The sequence below is a fragment of the Salvelinus alpinus genome, chromosome 28 (assembly GCF_045679555.1).
Source record: "Salvelinus alpinus chromosome 28, SLU_Salpinus.1, whole genome shotgun sequence".
Taxonomy (NCBI): Eukaryota; Metazoa; Chordata; class Actinopteri; order Salmoniformes; family Salmonidae; genus Salvelinus; species Salvelinus alpinus.
This window is the reverse complement of record NC_092113.1, coordinates 45,718,794-45,742,645: the sequence shown is the minus strand read 5'-3', so window position 1 is coordinate 45,742,645 and position 23,852 is coordinate 45,718,794. Positions and strand designations below refer to the sequence as shown.

The window sequence follows — 23,852 nt, the reverse complement described above, 5'->3', positions numbered from 1 at the left end:
CTGTGTGTGTGTGTGTGTGTGTGCGTGCGTGCGTGCGTCCGTGCGTGTGTGTGTGTGTGTGTGTGTGCATTTATGCATTTGTTAAATTTGTAGCGCAACACATTAGATATGAATATTGTTTGCAGGTTAAACAGGTGTGCTCATTATTTAAACAGGTGTCCTACATGGACCTCAGCTCACCTGTCCACCTTTAATACAGAGGAATGATGATACTGAAACTCATGGTGAGAGAATAGGCTCCGCCTCTCCATTACACCCACCTAAACTGATGGTTCGAAGTTTTACATAATGATAGAGTGACTACTGAAGAGTCTGAGAGAGAGAGAGAGAGAGAGAGAGAGAGAGAGAGAGAGAGAGAGAGAGAGAGAGAGTATATAAGGGACTGGAGGAGCTTTCACCTGCCCACTCATTCTGTCTCTCTTCCTCCATCACACCTCTCTCTCTGAAGGATATTACTGTATCAATCTGTCAAACAAACAACTTAAAGGACTCAAACAGGTAGAGATGTCCCTCCATCTCTTATTGACAGTTTTACTTCTCATGGCTTTCATTTTACGCACCTTTGCACTGTTAACCTGCTGTCCTCCTGCTGTTAACCTGCTGTCCTCCTGCTGTTAACCTGCTGTCCTCCTGCTCCTGCTGTCCTCCTGCTGTTAACCTGCTGTTAACCTGCTGTCCTCCTGCTGTTAACCTGCTGTCCTCCTGCTGTCCACCTGCTGTTAACCTGCTGTTCTCCTGCTGTTAACCTGCTGTTCTCCTGCTGTCAACCTGCTGTTAACCTGCTGTTAACCTGCTGTTCACCTGCTGTTCACCTGCTGTTAACCTGCTGTCCTCCTGCTGTTAACCTGCTGTTAACCTGCTGTTCTCCTGCTGTTCTCCTGCTGTCCTCCTGCTGTTAACCTGCTGTTCTCCTGCTGTTAACCTGCTGTTAACCTGCTGTTCTCCTGCTGTCCTCCTGCTGTCCACCTGCTGTTAACCTGCTGTTCTCCTGCTGTTAACCTGCTGTCCTCCTGCTGTTAACCTGCTGTTCTCCTGCTGTCCACCTGCTGTTCTCCTGCTGTTAACCTGCTGTCCTCCTGCTGTTAACCTGCTGTTCTCCTGCTGTTAACCTGCTGTTAACCTGCTGTTCTCCTGCTGTTCTCCTGCTGTTAACCTGCTGTTAACCTGCTGTTCTCCTGCTGTTAACCTGCTGTTCTCCTGCTGTCCTCCTGCTGTCCACCTGCTGTTAACCTGCTGTTCTCCTGCTGTTAACCTGCTGTTCTCCTGCTGTCCTCCTGCTGTCCACCTGCTGTTAACCTGCTGTTCTCCTGCTGTTAACCTTCTGTCCTCCTGCTGTTAACCTGCTGTTCTCCTGCTGTTAACCTGCTGTTCTCCTGCTGTTAACCTGCTGTTCTCCTGCTGTTAACCTGCTGTCCTCCTGCTGTTAACCTGCTGTTCTCCTGCTGTTAACCTGCTGTTCTCCTGCTGTTCTCCTGCTGTTAACCTGCTGTTAACCTGCTGTTCTCCTGCTGTTCTCCTGCTGTTCTCCTGCTGTCCACTTGCTGTCCTCCTGCTGTCCTCCTGCTGTTCTCCTGCTGTTAACCTGCTGTCCACTTGCTGTCCACCTGCTGTCCACCTGCTGTTAACCTGCTGTCCTCCTGCTGTTAACCTGCTGTTAACCTGCTGTTACCCTGCTGTCCTCCTGCTGTTAACCTGCTGTTAACCTGCTGTCCTCCTGCTGTTAACTTGCTGTCCTCCTGCTGTTAACCTGCTGTTAACCTGCTACAATGTGTAGTGATTTTAATGTTATGTTGTAATTTGAATGTCAAACTAAACCATATTATATTTTGTAATGAGTCTTTTTGCGTATTTCTGACAAAGGTTTTATTTGTGTATCATGTTGAGCAGTTTGAGTTACGTAGTTCTCAAATTAAACCACGTTCCACCTTCAGGTACGGAACAACGCAAGTCTCACGTGTGACATGATGTCTGTGTCTCTCTCCTGCTATTCTGGTATTTAAAGAATGTGTTTTATGATTTTCAGATAGTGTGTGTCGACATGCTGGCTACTCTGGAGACGGTGAGAGTGAGTTTATTTTATACCTCAAGAGACTCTGTGTTTTCTACTGGTCTGTGTCTGTATGTGTGGAAACTGTGAATCCTTCTTTCACCCTTCTGCCAAACTCCTAGAGTGACTGACCGGACACACAACTCTGTTTTATCAATGTACTGTAGCTATGCAGTTAGAATAATTCAAAATAATTATTTATTTTCTGTGTCCTTATAATCCCTTGATGTTGCTGTGAGAGTGACCAACACTTGCATATATTTGCTAGTCAAAGCAGACAGCGGGGTCAAAGGTGTGTGTGTGTGTGTGTGTGTGTGTGTGTGTGTGTGTGTGTGTGTGTGTAGTCAAAGCAGCGAGTTGTGCGTCTTCAGAACAACAACAAACTACACTACTATTACAGTACACTACTAACAGGTTCTGGTCCATACACTACTATTACAGTACACTACTAACAGGTTCTGGTCCATACACTACTATTACAGTACACTACTAACAGGTTCTGGTCCATACACTACTATTACAGAACACTACTAACAGGTTCTGGTCCATACACTACTATTACAGAACACTACTAACAGGTTCTGGTCCATACACTACTATTACAGTACACTACTAACAGGTTCTGGTCCATACACTACTATTACAGTACACTAACAGGTTCTGGTCCATACACTACTATTACAGTACACTACTAACAGGTTCTGGTCCATACACTACTATTACAGTACACTACTAACAGTTTCTGGTCCATACACTACTATTACAGTACACTACTAACAGGTTCTGGTCCATACACTACTATTACAGTACACTACTAACAGGTTCTGGTCCATACACTACTATTACAGTACACTACTAACAGGTTCTGGTCCATACACTACTATTACAGAACACTACTAACAGGTTCTGGTCCATAAACAACTATTACAGTACACTACTAACAGGTTCTGGTCCATACACTACTATTACAGTACACTACTAACAGGTTCTGGTCCATAAACAACTATTACAGTACACTACTAACAGGTTCTGGTCCATACACTACTATTACAGTACACTACTAACAGGTTCTGGTCCATAAACAACTATTACAGTACACTACTAACAGGTTCTGGTCCATACACTACTATTACAGTACACTACTAACAGGTTCTACTAATAGGTTACAGTCCGTGTTACAGTCCGTGTTGCAGTCCGTGTTACAGTCCGTGTTACAGGCATTGTTACAGTCCGTGTTGCAGTCCGTGTTGCAGTCCGTGTTGCAGTCCGTGTTGCAGTCCGTGTTGCAGTCCGTGTTGCAGTCCGTGTTGCAGTCCGTGTTACAGTCCTTGTTACAGTCATTGTTGCAGTCCGTGTTACAGTCATTGTTACAGTCATTGTTACAGTCCGTGTTACAGTCCATGTTACAGTCCGTGTTACAGTCATTGTTACAGTCCGTGTTACAGTCCGTGTTACAGTCCGTGTTACAGTCCGTGTTGCAGGTATTGTTATAGCCCTTGAAGTTATATCCAGTGATGTGTGCTGAGTATGTTTGAGCTAGAAGGTGTATATAAATACACATAGACAGTTTATAACATTAGAAACATGAGGACATGGACTGACCAGGTGAATCCAGGTGAATCCAGGTGAATCCAGGTGAATCCAGGTGAAAGCTATCATCCCTTGTTGATGTCACCTGTTAATTCCACTTCAATCAGTGTAGATGAGGAGGAGGAGACCGGTTAAAGACTGATTTTCAAGCCTGGAGACAATTGAGACATGGATTGTGTATGTGTGCCATTCCGAGGGTGAATGGGCAAGACAGAATATTTCAGTGCCTTTGAACGGGGATATGGTAGTAGGTGCCAGGCGCACCGGTTTGTGTCAAGAACTGCAACGCTGCTGGGTTTTTCATGTTCAACAGTTTCCCATGTGTATCAAGAATGGTCCACCATCCAAAGGACATCCAGCCAACTTGACACAACTGTGGGAATCATTGGAGTCACCTTGAATGTTTTCAACACCTTGTAGAGTCCATGCCCCGATGAATTGAGGCTGTTCTAAGGGCAAAAGAGGGGTGCTATACAGTATATATATATATATATATACACACAGTATGTATACACTGACCATGCTGTCTCCTCTAGATGGGTTATATCCCGGGCTGGTCCGGTCCTGCCCAGACTCCAGTAGAGGTGGACCTGGACGTCATAGAGGAATACCTGCAGGAACACTCCCTGGACGTCCAACACACACCTCCGACGCCTCCTGCAACGCCCGCTCAGCAAACACACACACACTCAAACCAGCACCAGGAGACCAGCATCATAGGTGAGCGTGTGTGAGTTTATTGATTGAGTGGTCGATTGATTTAATTTGATCGACTGATTGATTTATACATTTGTTTATTATCTTATTGATTGATTAATAAATTGGTTGATTACCTGATTGATTGGTTGATTACCTGATTGATTGGTTGATTGGTTGATTACCTGATTACCTGATTGATTACCTGATTACCTGATTGATTTGTTGATTACCTGATTGATTGGTTGATTGGTTGATTACCTGATTGCCTGATTGATTGGTTGATTACCTGATTGATTGGTTGATTACCTAATTACCTGATTGATTGGTTGATTACCTGATTGATTGGTTGATTACCTGATTACCTGATTGATTACCTGATTACCTGATTGATTGGTTGATTACCTGATTGATTGGTTGATTGGTTGATTACCTGATTGCCTGATTGATTACCTGATTACCTGATTGATTGGTTGATTGGTTGATTACCTGATTACCTGATTGATTACCTGATTGATTGGTTGATTACCTGATTGATTGGTTGATTGGTTGATTACCTGATTGATTGGTTGATTACCTGATTGCCTGATTGATTGGTTGATTACCTGATTGATTGGTTGATTGGTTGATTACCTGATTACCTGATTGATTGGTTGATTACCTGATTGATTGGTTGATTACCTGATTACCTGATTGATTACCTGATTACCTGATTGATTGGTTGATTACCTGATTGATTGGTTGATTGGTTGATTACCTGATTGCCTGATTGATTACCTGATTACCTGATTGATTGGTTGATTACCTGATTGATTGGTTGATTACCTGATTACCTGATTGATTACCTGATTGATTGGTTGATTACCTGATTGATTGGTTGATTGGTTGATTACCTGATTGATTGGTTGATTACCTGATTGATTGGTTGATTGGTTGATTACCTGATTGATTGGTTGATTACCTGATCACCTGATTGATTGGTTGACCTATTGATGTATTGTCTCTCCAGAGAACAGCTGGTCTGGTCAGTATGCCTACCAGTGGCATTATGACTACAGTTCTCCTCATAGGGAATATGAAAAACAGGCTCCGCCCACAGAATGGCCTCGTCTTCATGGCAACCACTGGGTGAGTACAACGGACACACCCTCTCACACAACATACTGTAGGAGCCGTAATGCAGACAAATAGCATTTATCTATTTGAAGTTATTGCAATATTATTATTTATGTATATTTGCACATTTGTATAATGTTAATATTTAGGCCATTCCACTATAGACATTTGTATAGGAAAACCCCCTGTTAGAACGCTCCATTAGTTTAGCCTGGGTGACATCATATGCCTGACACAATTGCTACGCTCATTCGGCAAGAAGAAGTCGATGGACTGTTCAATTCATTTCCTTTGTAAAAATTTCATTGCTATACAACATGACTACTACACGTTTACTACACACATACATCATGACTACTACACGTTTACTACACACATACAACATGACTACTACACGTTTACTACACACATACAACATGACTACTACACGTTTACTACACACATACATCATGACTACTACACGTTTACTACACACATACAACATGACTACTACACGTTTACTACACACATACATCATGACTACTACACGTTTACTACACACATACAACATGACTACTACACGTTTACTAGACACATACAACATGACTACTACACATTTACTACACACATACATCATGACTACTACACGTTTACTACACACATACAACATGACTACTACACGTTTACTACACACATACAACATGACTACTACACGTTTACTACACACATACATCATGACTACTACACGTTTACTACACACATACAACATGACTACTACACGTTTACTAGACACATACAACATGACTACTACACATTTACTACACACATACATCATGACTACTACACGTTTACTACACACATACAACATGACTACTACACGTTTACTACACACATACAACATGACTACTACACGTTTACTACACACATACATCATGACTACTACACGTTTACTACACACATACAACATGACTACTACACGTTTACTAGACACATACAACACTCAACATTTACTACACGTTTACTACACACATACAACACAACAGGGCTACTACACACATACTACACAGTACTACACATTAATAAGGAAAGAGATTGATTGGAATCAGCTGTGGCTAAATGTAATAATGTATGTCAGACTGTCTGACTGAGTGGAGTGTGTTTCAGGAGCACGGTACCTATTCCAATGAGACAACTCCCTGCAGCGAGTCAGACTCCACCAGCTCCATCTGTCTAGACTACCCTCCATCCTCTCCCTCCGGCCCGCTCTCCTGCTCCCCTGCTGAGAGGAGAGGCAGGAAGACGAGCGAAATACTGCCCCTCACATCACACTCAGGTAACAACACTACACACACCCACACCACTACACACTACCACACCACTACACACTACCACACCACTACACACTACACACTACCACACCACTACACACTACCACACACTACCACACTACCACACACTACCACACTACTACACACTACCACACACTACCACACTACTACACACTACCACACTACTACACACTACCACACTACTACACACTACCACACTACTACACACTACCACACCACTACACACTACCACCCCACTACACACTACCACCCCACTACACACTACCACCCCACTACACACTACCACCCCACTACACACAACCACACCACTACACACTACCACCCCACTACACACTACCACCCCACTACACACTACCACCCCACTACACACAACCACACCACTACACACTACCACACTACCACACCACTACACACTACCACACCACTACACACTACCACACCACTACACACTACCACACCACTACACACTACTACACCACTACACACTACCACACCACTCTGACACCACACCACTCTGACACCACACCACTCTGACACCACACCACTCTGACACCACTACACTCTGACACCACTACACTCTGACACCACTACACTCTGACACCACTACCCTCTGACACCACTATACTCTGACACCACTATACTCTGACACCACTACATACTGACACCACTACACTCTGACACCACTACACACTGACACCACAGCACACTAACACCACTACATTCTGACACCACTACACTCTGACACCACTACACTCTGACACCACTCTGACACCACTACACTCTGACACCACTACCTTCTGACACCACTACACTCTGACAACACAACACACTCTGACACCACTACACTCTGACACCACAACATTCTGACACCACAACACACTGACACCTCAACATACTCTGACACCTCAACATATTCTGATACCAACCACACAACACACTCTGACACCACTACATACTGACACCACAACACACTCTGACATCACAACACACTCTGACACCACAACACACTCTGACACCAACACCACTACATACTGACACCACAACACACTCTGACACCACTACATTTTGACACCACTACACTCTGACACCACAACACACTCTGACACCAACACCACTACATACTGACACCACAACACACTCTGACACCAACACCACTACATACTGACACCACAACACAATCTGACACCACAACACACTCTGACACCACTACATTCTGACACCACAACACACTCTGACACCACTACATACTGACACCACTACACACTCTGACACCAACACCACTACATACTGACACCACAACACAATCTGACACCACAACACACTCTGACACCACAACACACTCTGACACCAACACCACTACATACTGACACCGCAACACAATCTGACACCACAACACAATCTGACACCACAACACACTCTGACACCACTACATACTGACACCACAACACACTCTGACACCACTACATTCTGACACCACAACACACTCTGACACCACTACACTCTGACACCACTACATACTGACACCACAACACACTCTGACACCACTACACTCTGACACCACTACATACTGACACCACAACACACTCTGACACCACAACACACTCTGACACCACAACACACTCTGACACCACAACACACTCTGACACCACAACACACTCTGACACCACTACACTCTGACACCACTACACTCTGACACCACTACACACTCTGACACCACTACACACTCTGACACCACTACATACTGACACCACAACACACTCTGACACCACACCACTACATACTGACACCACAACACAATCGGACACCACTACACTCTGACACCACTACATTCTGACACCACTACATTCTGACACCACAACAGACTCTGACACCACTACACTCTGACACCACTACACTCTGACACCACTACACTCTGACACCACTACACTCTGACACCACTACACTCTGACACCACAACACACTCTGACACCACTACATACTGACACCACAACACACTCTGACACCAACACCACTACATACTGACACCACAACACAATCTGACACCACAACACACTCTGACACCACTACATACTGACACCACAACACACTCTGACACCAACACCACTACATACTGACACCGCAACACAATCTGACACCACAACACAATCTGACACCACTACAATCTGACACCACAACACACTCTGACATCACTACACTCTGACACCACTACACTCTGACACCACAACACACTCTGACACCACTACATACTGACACCACAACACACTCTGACACCACTACATACTGACACCACAACACACTCTGACACCACTACATACTGACACCACAACACACTCTGACACCAACACCACTACATACTGACACCACAACACAATCTGACACCACAACACACTCTGACACCACAACACACGCTGACACCACTACATTCTGACACCACAACACACTCTGACACCACTACATACTGACACCACAACACACTCTGACACCAACACCACTACATTCTGACACCACAACACAATCTGACACCACAACACACTCTGACACCACTACATACTGACACCACAACACACTCTGACACCACTACACTCTGACACCACTACACTCTGACACCACTACACTCTGACACCACTACATACTGACACCACTACATACTGACACCACACCCTGACACCACTACATTCTGACACCACAACACACTATGACACCAACACCACTACATACTGACACCACAACACAATCTGACACCACAACACACTCTAACACCACTACATACTGACACCACAACACATACTGACACCACAACACATACTGACACCACAACACACTCTGACACCAACACCACTACATACTGACACCGCAACACAATCTGACACCACATCACAATCTGACACCACAACACACTCTGACACCACAACACACTCTGACACCACAACACACTCTGACACCACAACACACTCTGACACCACTACACTCTGACACCACTACACACTGACACCACAACACACTCTGACACCACTACACTCTGACACCACTACATACTGACACCACTACATACTGACACCACTACATACTGACACCACACCCTGACACCACTACATTCTGACACCACAACACACTCTGACACCACTACACTCTGACACCACTACACACTGACACCACAACACACTCTGACACCACAACACACTCTGACACCACTACACACTCTGACACCACTACACACTCTGACACCACTACACTCTAACACCACTACATTCTGACACCACTACATACTGACACCACTACATACTGACACCACTACATCACAGCCTTACTCACCAGTGACCCCTCTCTCTCTTCTATCAGACCCACGTCCCATCCAGCCACCCACACACACCAACCTTAATAACGAATAAACACTAATAAATAACAATATACCTACTTCCTGTATCCCCCCCTTTTGCCCCGACAGGAAAGAAGAAGGAGCGCCTGTTCCACTTCCTGTTTGAGATGCTTCAGACCCCCTCCATGCGGAGCTGCATCTGGTGGGTACAGTCCTGCTCCGGCACCTTCCAGTTCTCCTCCCAGAACAAGGAGCGTCTGGCCCAGCTGTGGGGCCGCAGGAAGGGCAATCGTAAGACCATGACATACCAGAAGATGGCTCGGGCACTCAGAAACTACAGCAGAACAGGAGAGATATGTAAGGTGAAGAGGAAGCTCACATACCAGTTTAGTGAGGGAACACTGAGGGGACTGCAGGGAGCGTGTTAGGGAGGGAACACTGAGGGGACTGCAGGGAGCGTGTTAGGGAGGGAACACTGAGGGGACTGCAGGGAGCGTGTTAGGGAGGGAACACTGAGGGGACTGCAGGGAGCGTGTTAGGGAGGGAACACTGAGGGGACTGCAGGGAGTGTGTTAGGGAGGGCGAGTAGGAGGAACTTATGCTAGCACAGTTACCTGGCAGGACACAAAGATAAATACTGAGTATTTGTAGGACGAGGAAGGGGAAGAGGAGGAGCAAGAGGAAGAGGAGGAGGAGCAGGGGGAGGAAGAGGAGGAGGAGAAGCAGGAGGGAAGAGGAGCAGAAGGAAGAGTATGAAGAGGGAGAGGAGGAGGAAGAAGAGCAGGAGGAGGAGGAAGAAGAGGGTGAGGAGCAACATCACCCTAACCCCTAACTCTTGGCTTCAACATGTAGACACCGTGTAGAAGCTAGGGCAAGGGTCTTCAACATGTAGAAGCTAGGACAAGGGTCTTCAACATGTAGAAGGTAGGACAAGGGTCTTCAACATGTAGAAGATAGGGCAAGGGTCTTCAACATGTAGAAGATAGGGCAAGGGTCTTCAACATGTAGAAGATAGGGCAAGGGTCTTCAACATGTAGAAGATAGGGCAAGGGTCTTCAACATGTAGAAGGTAGGACAAGGGTCTTCAACATGTAGAAGGTAGGGCAAGGGTCTTCAACATGTAGAAGCTAGGACAAGGGTCTTCAACATGTAGAAGATAGGACAAGGGTCTTCAACATGTAGAAGCTAGGACAAGGGTCTTCAACATGTAGAAGATAGGGCAAGGGTCTTCAACATGTAGAAGCTAGGACAAGGGTCTTCAACATGTAGAAGCTAGGACAAGGGTCTTCAACATGTAGAAGATAGGACAAGGGCCTTCAACATGTAGAAGCTAGGACAAGGGTCTTCAACATGTAGAAGCTAGGACAAGGGTCTTCAACATGTAGAAGGTAGGACAAGGGTCTTCAACATGTAGAAGGTAGGACAAGGGTCTTCAACATGTAGAAGGTAGGACAAGGGTCTTCAACATGTAGAAGCTAGGACAAGGGTCTTCAACATGTAGAAGGTAGGACAAGGGTCTTCAACATGTAGAAGGTAGGACAAGGGTCTTCAACATGTAGAAGCTAGGACAAGGGTCTTCAACATGTAGAAGCTAGGACAAGGGTCTTCAACATGTAGAAGCTAGGACAAGGGTCTTCAACATGTAGAAGATAGGACAAGGGTCTTCAACATGTAGAAGGTAGGACAAGGGTCTTCAGGGGCTACAGAAGGGACAAGCCTTTGAACATTGGCTTTGAACATTATTTGTAAATCTGAGGATTGTCATTATATGAAAACTACTTCATAAGTAGAGTTTGAATGAATCTCGAATGGCACTGATTATTTTATACACCTAATGAAGAAAATGTTGGATCGGATGATATATTTTTCTACACTTTCTTTTTGTATTAAATTTTGTTTTTAATCGTGTGTTTTGATAAAATGGTTCAGAGAAAATCCATGTGTTTGGAAATAACGTTTTAAACCATTTTTCTTTTTGTGATTTTAATAAAATGTCTGGTATCTGCCCTCATACTGTGATGGTGTTGGCCCAGCATCGTCCGGGTTTGGCCGGTGTAGGCCGTCATTGTAAATAAAAATTTGTTCTTAACTAACTTGCCTAGTTAAATAAAGGTTACATTAATTTTAAAAAATGCTGGAGAGGGAAGTGATTCATATACACACTGCACATAGATATACCCCCACACAGTTCCCACGGGCTGTATGCAAAGCAATCAGGCAGACCAACAGCCTGGTTAATGAATAACAGCCCTACCACTACCGTAACTCAACACCTCCTATAACACCACTGGGGTCTGCCGAGGGGAGGACGGCTCATCATAATGTCTGGAACGGAGTCAACGGAATGGAATCAACCACGTGTTTGTGTTCTGATTCCATTCCGTCGACTCCGTCCCAGACATTATGATGAGCCGTCCTCCCCTGCTATATACACACACACACCTACTCACTCACACATAGGGGAGAAAGGGAAGGTTGTTGTTAGATTAGATACGCTTGCTCTCTTGTTCAGTGTTATCAATAATATAATTCTGTGGTATATTATTTGATATTATATCTATGATTCTTCATGTAAATGAAGAAAGTCACCAGGCTTCTACACAGTGAACGGATTATGTTATGTTTAAATAGCCTACAACTTGACTCTCATATTCAAACGCTCACACACACATACAGTTCCAGTAAAAGCCACAGCGGGGAGCTGATTCCACACCCACTCTTTGCGTTTTATGGCGCCACCTTGTGTACTAAGCCGGTAATACCGTATATTCCAGTATGAGAGAAGGATGGTAATGATGATATGAACTGAACAACAGTGGAATTATGTAAAAAAATAAATAATAGCTGATGTTTTGTTTTTTTTGCAAATGGTAAAAACGTCAGTAGCCGAAACATCATTATAAGCACCGAGTGTGCTTGATAAAAAGTGAAAAACAGCACAAAAGCAATAATGGCATTATAGGGAATAGAAGTGTCGATATGACAGCAGTCAAATATAGTCCATTTATACGTTGGATTCCATGCCGAATTTGTTTGATTCTTTGTCATCGAAACTGAGGTAACTGAGGTGATCTCTCTGAAGCGATCCTGTGACATGGTTTCTCTGTGAGCAGAAACTCTCCATATACATGCTCTGTCCTCCGAATGCTCCACAGACATACAGGTTTGAAATTAACGCTTCCAGCTCATCAACAGACAGATCCCAGGCAGTGTCTCCTGGCTCCCTGTGTCTCAGCCCCAGTCCCTGATCCCAGACAGTGTAACCTGTCTCCCTGTGTGTCTCAGCCCCAGTCCCTGATCCCAGGCAGTGTCTCCTGGCTCCCTGTGTCTCAGCCCCAGTCCCTGATCCCAGACAGTGTAACCTGTCTCCCTGTGTGTCTCAGCCCCAGTCCCTGATCCCAGGCAGTGTCTCCTGGCTCCCTGTTTCTCAGCCCCTGATCCCAAGGCAGTGTAACCTGTCTCCCTGTGTGTCTCAGCCCCAGTCCCTGATCCCAGACAGTGTCTCCTGGCTCCCTGTGTGTCTCAGCCCCTGATCCCAAGGCAGTGTAACCTGTCTCCCTGTGTGTCTCAGCCCCAGTCTCTGATCCCAGGCAGTGTAACCTGTCTCCCTGTGTGTCTCAGCCCCAGTCCCTGATCCCAGACAGTGTCTCCTGGCTCCCTGTGTCTCAGCCCCAGTCCCTGATCCCGGGCAGTGTCTCCTACAGTCCCTGATTCCAGGCAGTGTCTCCTGGCTCCCTGTGTGTCTCAGCCCCTGATCCCTGATCCCAGGCAGTGTCTCCTGGCTCCCTGTGTCTCAGCCCCTGATCCCAGGCAGTGTAACCTGTCTCCCTGTGTGTCTCAGCCCCAGTCCCTGATCCCGGGCAGTGTCTCCTGGCTCCCTGTGTGTCTCAGCCCCTGATCCCAAGGCAGTGTAACCTGGCTCCCTGTGTCTCAGCCCCTGATCCCAAGGCAGTGTAACCTGGCTCCCTGTGTCTCAGCCCCTGATCCAGGGCAGTGTCTCCTGGCTCCCTGTGTGTCTCAGCCCCAGTCCCTGATCCCAAGGCAGTGTAACCTGGCTCCCTGTGTGTCTCAGCCCCTGATCCCGGGCAGTGTCTCCTGGCTCCCTGTGTCTCAGCCCCTGATCCCAGACAGTGTCTCCTGGCTCCCTGTGTCTCAGCCCCTGATCCCAAGGCAGTGTAACCTGTCTCCCTGTGTGTCTCAGTCCTGACCTGTATTATAATACAGGTCAGGTCTATTATAATACAGACCAGGTCTATTATAATACAGGTCAGTTCTATTATAATACAGGCCAGGTCTATTATTATACTGGAAGGGTCTATTATAATACAGGCAAGGTCTATTATAATACAGGTCAGGTCTATTATAATACAGACCAGGTCTATTATAATACAGGTCAGTTCTATTATAATACAGGCCAGGGTCTATTATAATACAGGCAAGGTCTATTATAATACAGGTCAGGTCTATTATAATACAGGCCAGGTCTATTATTATACTGGAATGGTCTATTATAATACAGGCCAGGTCTACAGGCCAGGTCTAGTATAAGACAGGCCAGGTCTATTATAATACTGGCCAGGTCTAATATAATACAGACCAGGTCAATTATTATACAGGCTAGGTCTACAGGCCAGGTCTATTATAATACAGGTCTGGTCTATTATTATACAGACCTGGTATATTATAATACAGGCCATGTATATTATAACACAGACCAGGTCTATTATAAGGACTGGTCTATTATAATGAAGAATAGGTCTATTATAACATAGACCAAGTCTATTATAATACAGACCATGTCAATTATAATACAGACCAGGTATATTATAATACAAGCCAGGTCTACAGGCCAGGTCTATTATAATACAGACCAGGTATATTATAATACAGGTAAGGTCTATTATAATACAGGCCAGGTATATTATAACACAGACCAGATCTATTATAATACAGACCAGGTATATTATAATACAGGCCAGGTCTACAGGCCAGGTGTATTATAATACAAGCCAGGTCTATCATAATACAGACCAGGTATATTATAATACATGTCAGGTCTTTTATTATACAGGCCAGGTCTTTTATTAAACTGGAAAGTTCTATTATAATACAGACCAGGTCTATTATAATACAGGTCAGGTCTATTATATAACAGACCAGGTATATTATAATTCAGGCCCGGTCTATTAAAATACATACCAGGTATATTATAATACAGGCCAGGTCCACAGGCCAGGTATATTATTATAAAGGCCATGTCTATTATAATAGAGACCAGGTCTATTATAACACAGGCCAGGTGTACAGGCCAGGTATATTGTTATAAAGGCCATGTCTATTATAATACAGACCAGTTATAATATAATACAGGCCAGGTCTACAGGCCAGGTCTATTATAATACAGGCCAGGTATATTAAACACAGACCAGATCTATTATAATACAGACCAGGTCTATTACAATACAGACCAGGTATATTATACTATAGGCCAGGTCTACAGGCCAGGTATATTATAATACAAGCCATGTCTATTATAATACAGACCAGGTATATTATAATACATGTCAGGTCTATTATAATACAGGCCAGGTCTATATTATACTGGAAAGGTCTATTATAATACAGGCCAGGTCTATTATAATACAGCTCAGGTCTATTATATAACAGACCAGGTATATTATAATTCAGGCCCGGTCTATTAAAATACATACCAGGTATATTATAATACAGGCCAGGTCCACAGGCCAGGTATATTATTATAAAGGCCATGTCTATTATAATACAGACCAGGTCTATTATAACACAGGCCAGGTGTACAGGCCAGGTATATTGTTATAAAGGCCATGTCTATTATAATACAGACCAGGTCTATTATAATACAGGCCTGGTCTATTATAATACAGACCAGGTCTACAAGCCAGGTCTAGTATAATACAGGCCAGGTCTATTATAACACAGGGCAGGTGTAAAGGCCAGGTCTATTAATATACAGGCCATGTCTATTATAATGCAGACCAGGTCTATTATAATACAGGCCTGGTCTATTATAATACAGACCAGGTCTATTATAATACAGGTCAGGTCTATTATAATACTGACCAGGTATTTTATAATACAGGTCAGGTCTATTGTAATACAGGCCATGTCTATTATAATACAGACCAGGTCAATTATAATACAGGTCAGGTCTATTATAATACTGACCAGGTATTTTATAATACAGGTCAGGTCTATTGTAATACAGGCCAGGTCTATTATAATACAGGCCAGGTCTATTATAATACAGGTCAGGTCTATTATAATACTGACCAGGTATTTTATAATACAGGTCAGGTCTATTGTAATACAGGCCAGGTCTATTATAATACAGGCCAGGTCTATTATTATACTGGAAAGGTCTATTGTAATACAGGCCAGGTCTATTATAATACAGACCAGGTCTATTAGTATACAGGCCAGGTCTACAGGCCAGGTCTAGTATCATACAGGCCAGGTCTATTATAATACAGGCCAGGTGTAATATAATACAGGCCAGGTCTAGTATAATACATGCCAGGTCGACTGGCCAGGTCTAGTATAATACATGTCAGGTCTATTATAATACAGGCCAGGTCTGTTAAAATACAGGTCAGGTCTACAGGCCAGGTCAATTATCATACAGGCCAGGTCTATTATAATACAGACCAGGTCTATTACAATACAGGCCATGTCTATTATAATACAGACCAGGTCTATTATTATACAGGTAAGGTATATTTTAATACAGGTCAGGTCTATTATAATACAGGCCAGGTCTACAGGCCACGTCTATTATAATACATGTGAGGTATATTTTAATACAGGCCATATCTATTATAATACAGGCTAGGTCTATTATAATACAGGTCAGGTCTATTATATAACAGACCAGGTATATTATAATTCAGGCCTGGTCTATTAAAACACAGACCAGGTCTACAAGCCAGGTCTAGTATAATACAGGCCAGGTTTATTATAACACAGGCCAGGTGTATAGGCCAGGTCTATTATTATACAGACCATGTCTATTATAATACAGGCCAGGTCTAATAATACAGGTCAGGTATATTATAATACAGACAAGGTCTATTATAATACAGGACAGATCTGTTAAAATACAGGCCAGGTCTACAGGCCAGGTCTATTATTATACAGGCAAAGTCTATTATAATACAGACCAGGTCTATTATAATACAGGTCAGGTATATCATAATACAGGCCAGGTCTATTATAATACAGCCCAGGTCTGTTTTAAAACAGACCAGGTCTAATATAATACAGACCAGGTCTATTAAAATACAGGCCAGGTCTATTATAATACAGGCCAGGACTACAGGCCAGGTCTATTATTATACAGGCCAGGTCTATTATAATACAGACCAGGTCGACAGGCCAGGTCTAGTATTATACAGGTCAGGTCTATTATAATACAGACAAGGTCTATTATAATACAGGACAGATCTGTTAGAATACAGGCCAGGTCTACAGGCCAGGTCTATTATTATACAGGCAAAGTCTATTATAATACAGACCAGGTCTATTATAATACAGGCCAGGTCTATTATAATACAGGCCAGGTATATTATAATACAGACCAGGTATATTATAATACAGGTCAGGTCTATTATAATACAGGCCAGGTCTATTATAATACAGGCCAGGTATATTATAACACAGACCAGATCTATTATAATACAGACCAGGTCTATTATAATACAGACCATGTATATTATACTACAGGCCAGGTCTACAGGCCAGGTCTATTATAATACAAGCCATGTCTATTATAATACAGACCAGGTATATTATAATACATGTCTGGTCTATTATAATACAGGCCAGGTCTATTATTATACTGGAAAGGTCTATTATAATACAGGCCAGGTCTATTATAATACATGCCAGGTCGACAGGCCAGGTCTAGTATTATACAGGTCAGGTCTATTATAATACAGACAAGGTCTATTATAATACAGGACAGATCTGTTAAAATACAGGCCAGGTCTACAGGCCAGGTCTATTATTATACAGGCAAAGTCTATTATAATACAGACCAGGTCTATTATAATACAGGTCAGGTATATCATAATACAGGCCAGGTCTATTATAATACAGCCCAGGTCTGTTTTAAAACAGACCAGGTCTAATATAATACAGACCAGGTCTATTAAAATACAGGCCAGGTCTATTATAATACAGGCCAGGACTACAGGCCAGGTCTATTATTATACAGGCCAGGTCTATTATAATACAGACCAGGTCTATTATATAACAGACCAGGTCTATTATATTACATGCCAGGTCGACAGGCCAGGTCTAGTATTATACAGGTCAGGTCTATTATAATACAGACAAGGTCTATTATAATACAGGACAGATCTGTTAAAATACAGGCCAGGTCTACAGGCCAGGTCTATTATTATACAGGCAAAGTCTATTATAATACAGACCAGGTCTATTATAATACAGGTCAGGTCTATTATATAACAGACCAGGTATATTATAATTCAGGCCCGGTCTATTAAAATACATACCAGGTATATTATAATACAGGCCAGGTCCACAGGCCAGGTATATTATTATAAAGGCCATGTCTATTATAATAGAGACCAGGTCTATTATAACACAGGCCAGGTGTACAGGCCAGGTATATTGTTATAAAGGCCATGTCTATTATAATACAGACCAGTTATAATATAATACAGGCCAGGTCTACAGGCCAGGTCTATTATAATACAGGCCAGGTATATTAAACACAGACCAGATCTATTATAATACAGACCAGGTCTATTACAATACAGACCAGGTATATTATACTATAGGCCAGGTCTACAGGCCAGGTATATTATAATACAAGCCATGTCTATTATAATACAGACCAGGTATATTATAATACATGTCAGGTCTATTATAATACAGGCCAGGTCTATATTATACTGGAAAGGTCTATTATAATACAGGCCAGGTCTATTATAATACAGCTCAGGTCTATTATATAACAGACCAGGTATATTATAATTCAGGCCCGGTCTATTAAAATACATACCAGGTATATTATAATACAGGCCAGGTCCACAGGCCAGGTATATTATTATAAAGGCCATGTCTATTATAATACAGACCAGGTCTATTATAACACAGGCCAGGTGTACAGGCCAGGTATATTGTTATAAAGGCCATGTCTATTATAATACAGACCAGGTCTATTATAATACAGGCCTGGTCTATTATAATACAGACCAGGTCTACAAGCCAGGTCTAGTATAATACAGGCCAGGTCTATTATAACACAGGGCAGGTGTACAGGCCAGGTCTATTAATATACAGGCCATGTCTATTATAATGCAGACCAGGTCTATTATAATACAGGCCTGGTCTATTATAATACAGACCAGGTCTATTATAATACAGGTCAGGTCTATTATAATACTGACCAGGTATTTTATAATACAGGTCAGGTCTATTGTAATACAGGCCATGTCTATTATAATACAGACCAGGTCAATTATAATACAGGTCAGGTCTATTATAATACTGACCAGGTATTTTATAATACAGGTCAGGTCTATTGTAATACAGGCCAGGTCTATTATAATACAGGCCAGGTCTATTATAATACAGGTCAGGTCTATTATAATACTGACCAGGTATTTTATAATACAGGTCAGGTCTATTGTAATACAGGCCAGGTCTATTATAATACAGGCCAGGTCTATTATTATACTGGAAAGGTCTATTGTAATACAGGCCAGGTCTATTATAATACAGACCAGGTCTATTAGTATACAGGCCAGGTCTACAGGCCAGGTCTAGTATCATACAGGCCAGGTCTATTATAATACAGGCCAGGTGTAATATAATACAGGCCAGGTCTAGTATAATACATGCCAGGTCGACTGGCCAGGTCTAGTATAATACATGTCAGGTCTATTATAATACAGGCCAGGTCTGTTAAAATACAGGTCAGGTCTACAGGCCAGGTCAATTATCATACAGGCCAGGTCTATTATAATACAGACCAGGTCTATTACAATACAGGCCATGTCTATTATAATACAGACCAGGTCTATTATTATACAGGTAAGGTATATTTTAATACAGGTCAGGTCTATTATAATACAGGCCAGGTCTACAGGCCACGTCTATTATAATACATGTGAGGTATATTTTAATACAGGCCATATCTATTATAATACAGGCTAGGTCTATTATAATACAGGTCAGGTCTATTATATAACAGACCAGGTATATTATAATTCAGGCCTGGTCTATTAAAACACAGACCAGGTCTACAAGCCAGGTCTAGTATAATACAGGCCAGGTTTATTATAACACAGGCCAGGTGTATAGGCCAGGTCTATTATTATACAGACCATGTCTATTATAATACAGGCCAGGTCTAATAATACAGGTCAGGTATATTATAATACAGACAAGGTCTATTATAATACAGGACAGATCTGTTAAAATACAGGCCAGGTCTACAGGCCAGGTCTATTATTATACAGGCAAAGTCTATTATAATACAGACCAGGTCTATTATAATACAGGTCAGGTATATCATAATACAGGCCAGGTCTATTATAATACAGCCCAGGTCTGTTTTAAAACAGACCAGGTCTAATATAATACAGACCAGGTCTATTAAAATACAGGCCAGGTCTATTATAATACAGGCCAGGACTACAGGCCAGGTCTATTATTATACAGGCCAGGTCTATTATAATACAGACCAGGTCGACAGGCCAGGTCTAGTATTATACAGGTCAGGTCTATTATAATACAGACAAGGTCTATTATAATACAGGACAGATCTGTTAGAATACAGGCCAGGTCTACAGGCCAGGTCTATTATTATACAGGCAAAGTCTATTATAATACAGACCAGGTCTATTATAATACAGGCCAGGTCTATTATAATACAGGCCAGGTATATTATAATACAGACCAGGTATATTATAATACAGGTCAGGTCTATTATAATACAGGCCAGGTCTATTATAATACAGGCCAGGTATATTATAACACAGACCAGATCTATTATAATACAGACCAGGTCTATTATAATACAGACCATGTATATTATACTACAGGCCAGGTCTACAGGCCAGGTCTATTATAATACAAGCCATGTCTATTATAATACAGACCAGGTATATTATAATACATGTCTGGTCTATTATAATACAGGCCAGGTCTATTATTATACTGGAAAGGTCTATTATAATACAGGCCAGGTCTATTATAATACATGCCAGGTCGACAGGCCAGGTCTAGTATTATACAGGTCAGGTCTATTATAATACAGACAAGGTCTATTATAATACAGGACAGATCTGTTAAAATACAGGCCAGGTCTACAGGCCAGGTCTATTATTATACAGGCAAAGTCTATTATAATACAGACCAGGTCTATTATAATACAGGTCAGGTATATCATAATACAGGCCAGGTCTATTATAATACAGCCCAGGTCTGTTTTAAAACAGACCAGGTCTAATATAATACAGACCAGGTCTATTAAAATACAGGCCAGGTCTATTATAATACAGGCCAGGACTACAGGCCAGGTCTATTATTATACAGGCCAGGTCTATTATAATACAGACCAGGTCTATTATATAACAGACCAGGTCTATTATATTACATGCCAGGTCGACAGGCCAGGTCTAGTATTATACAGGTCAGGTCTATTATAATACAGACAAGGTCTATTATAATACAGGACAGATCTGTTAAAATACAGGCCAGGTCTACAGGCCAGGTCTATTATTATACAGGCAAAGTCTATTATAATACAGACCAGGTCTATTATAATACAGGTCAGGTATATCATAATACAGGCCAGGTCTATTATAATACAGCCCAGGTCTGTTTTAAAACAGACCAGGTCTAATATAATACAGACCAGGTCTATTAAAATACAGGCCAGGTCTATTATAATACAGGCCAGGACTACAGGCCAGGTCTTTTATAATACAGACCAGGTCTATTATATAACAGACCAGGTCTATTATATTACAGGCCAGGTCTATTATAATACAGACCATGTATTTTTGTAATACAGGTCAGGTCTACTGTAATACAGGCCAGGTCTATTATAATACAGGCCAGGTCTATTATAATACAGACCAGGTCAATTATAATACAGGCAAGGTCTACAGGCCAGGTCTACAGGCCAGGTCTATTATAATACAGGCCAGGTTTATTATAATACAGGCCAGGTATATTATAACACAGACCAGGTCTACAGGCCAGGTCTAGTATAATACAGGCCAGGTCTATTATAATACAGGTCAGGTACATCATAATACAGGCCAAGTCTATTATAATACAGCCCAGGTCTGTTATAAAACAGACCAGGTCTATTATAATACAGGCCATGTTAATTATAATACAGGTCAGGTCTGTTATGATACAGACCAGGTCTATTAAAATACAAGCCAGGTCTATTATAATACAGGACAGGTCTACAGGCCAGGTCTAGTATAATACAGGCCAGGTCTATTATATTACAGGCCATGTCTACATGCCAGGTCTAGTATAATACAGGCAAGGTCTAGTATAATACAGGCCAGGTCAATTATAATACAGGCCAGGTCTACAGGCCAGGTCTAGTATAATACAGGCCAGGTCTATTATAATACACACCATGTCTATTATAATACAGACCAGGTCTACAGGCCATGTCTAGTATAATACAGGCAATGTCTATTATAATACAGGCCAGGTCTACAGGCCATGTCTAGTATAATACAGGTCAGTTCTAATATAATACATACCAGGTCTATTATAATACAGGCCGGGTTTACAGGCCAGGTCTATTATAATACAGGCCAGGTATATTATAATACAGACCAGGTATATTATAATACAGGCCAGGTCTAGTATAATACAGGCCAGGTCTATTATATTACAGGCCATGTCTACATGCCAGGTCTAGTATAATACAGGCAAGGTCTAGTATAATACAGGCCAGGTCTATTATAATACAGGCCAGGTCTACAGGCCAGGTCTAGTATAATACAGGTCAGGTCTATTATAATACAGGCCAGGTCTACAGGCCATGTCTAGTATAATACAGGTCAGTTCTAATATAATACATACCAGGTATATTATAATACAGGCCGGGTTTACAGGCCAGGTCTATTATAATACAGACCAGGTCTATTATAATACAGGCCAGGTCTATTATAATACAGGCCAGGTCTAGTATAATACAGGCAAGGTCTAGTATAATACAGGCCAGGTCTAGTATAATACAGGTCAGTTATAATATAATACAGACCAGGTCTAGTATAATACAGGCCGGGTTTACAGGCCATGTCTATAATAATACAGGCCAGGTCTATTATAATACAGACCATGTCTATTATAATACAGGTCAGGTCTATTATAATACAGGCCAGGTCTACAGGCCAGGTCTAGTATAATACAGGCCAGGTCTAATATATTACAGGCCAGGTCTACAGGCCAGGTCTAGTATAATACAGACCAGGTCTAGTATAATACAGGTCGAGTCTATTATAATACAGACCAGGTCTATTATAATACAGGCCGGGTTTACAGACCAGGTCTATTATAATACAGGAAAGTTCTATTATATACAGACAAGGTATATTAATACAGGTCAGGTCTATTATAATACAGGCCAGGTCTATAGGCCAGGTCTAGTATAATACAGGCCAGGTCTATTATAAAACAGATCAGGTCTATTATAATACAGACCAGGTCTATTATT

The 23,852-nt window shown here is 42.3% G+C and overlaps 1 protein-coding gene across 1 annotated transcript; it reads left to right on the top strand.

The window, feature by feature from the left end:
• The first annotated feature begins 421 nt into the window (after positions 1-421).
• Positions 422-12,195, top strand: LOC139556846 (transcription factor PU.1). The gene is made up of 6 exons (XM_071370951.1): positions 422-498; positions 2,024-2,065; positions 4,174-4,357; positions 5,343-5,461; positions 6,593-6,761; positions 10,223-12,195. Exons 2-6 carry the CDS (start codon positions 2,039-2,041, stop codon positions 10,519-10,521), a joined length of 798 nt encoding a protein of 265 aa, XP_071227052.1. The 5' UTR covers positions 422-498; positions 2,024-2,038; the 3' UTR covers positions 10,522-12,195.
• Positions 12,196-23,852: the final 11,657 nt, after the last annotated feature.

Bases quoted from the DNA above. Each gene is read 5' to 3' on its own strand.
- LOC139556846 (XM_071370951.1), top strand. From the start codon at position 2,039: ATGCTGGCTACTCTGGAGACGGTGAGA. The intron at 5,462-6,592 runs GTGAGTACAACG...AGTGTGTTTCAG, and splicing joins GTCTTCATGGCAACCACTGG to GAGCACGGTACCTATTCCAA. The intron at 6,762-10,222 runs GTAACAACACTA...TTGCCCCGACAG, and splicing joins GCCCCTCACATCACACTCAG to GAAAGAAGAAGGAGCGCCTG.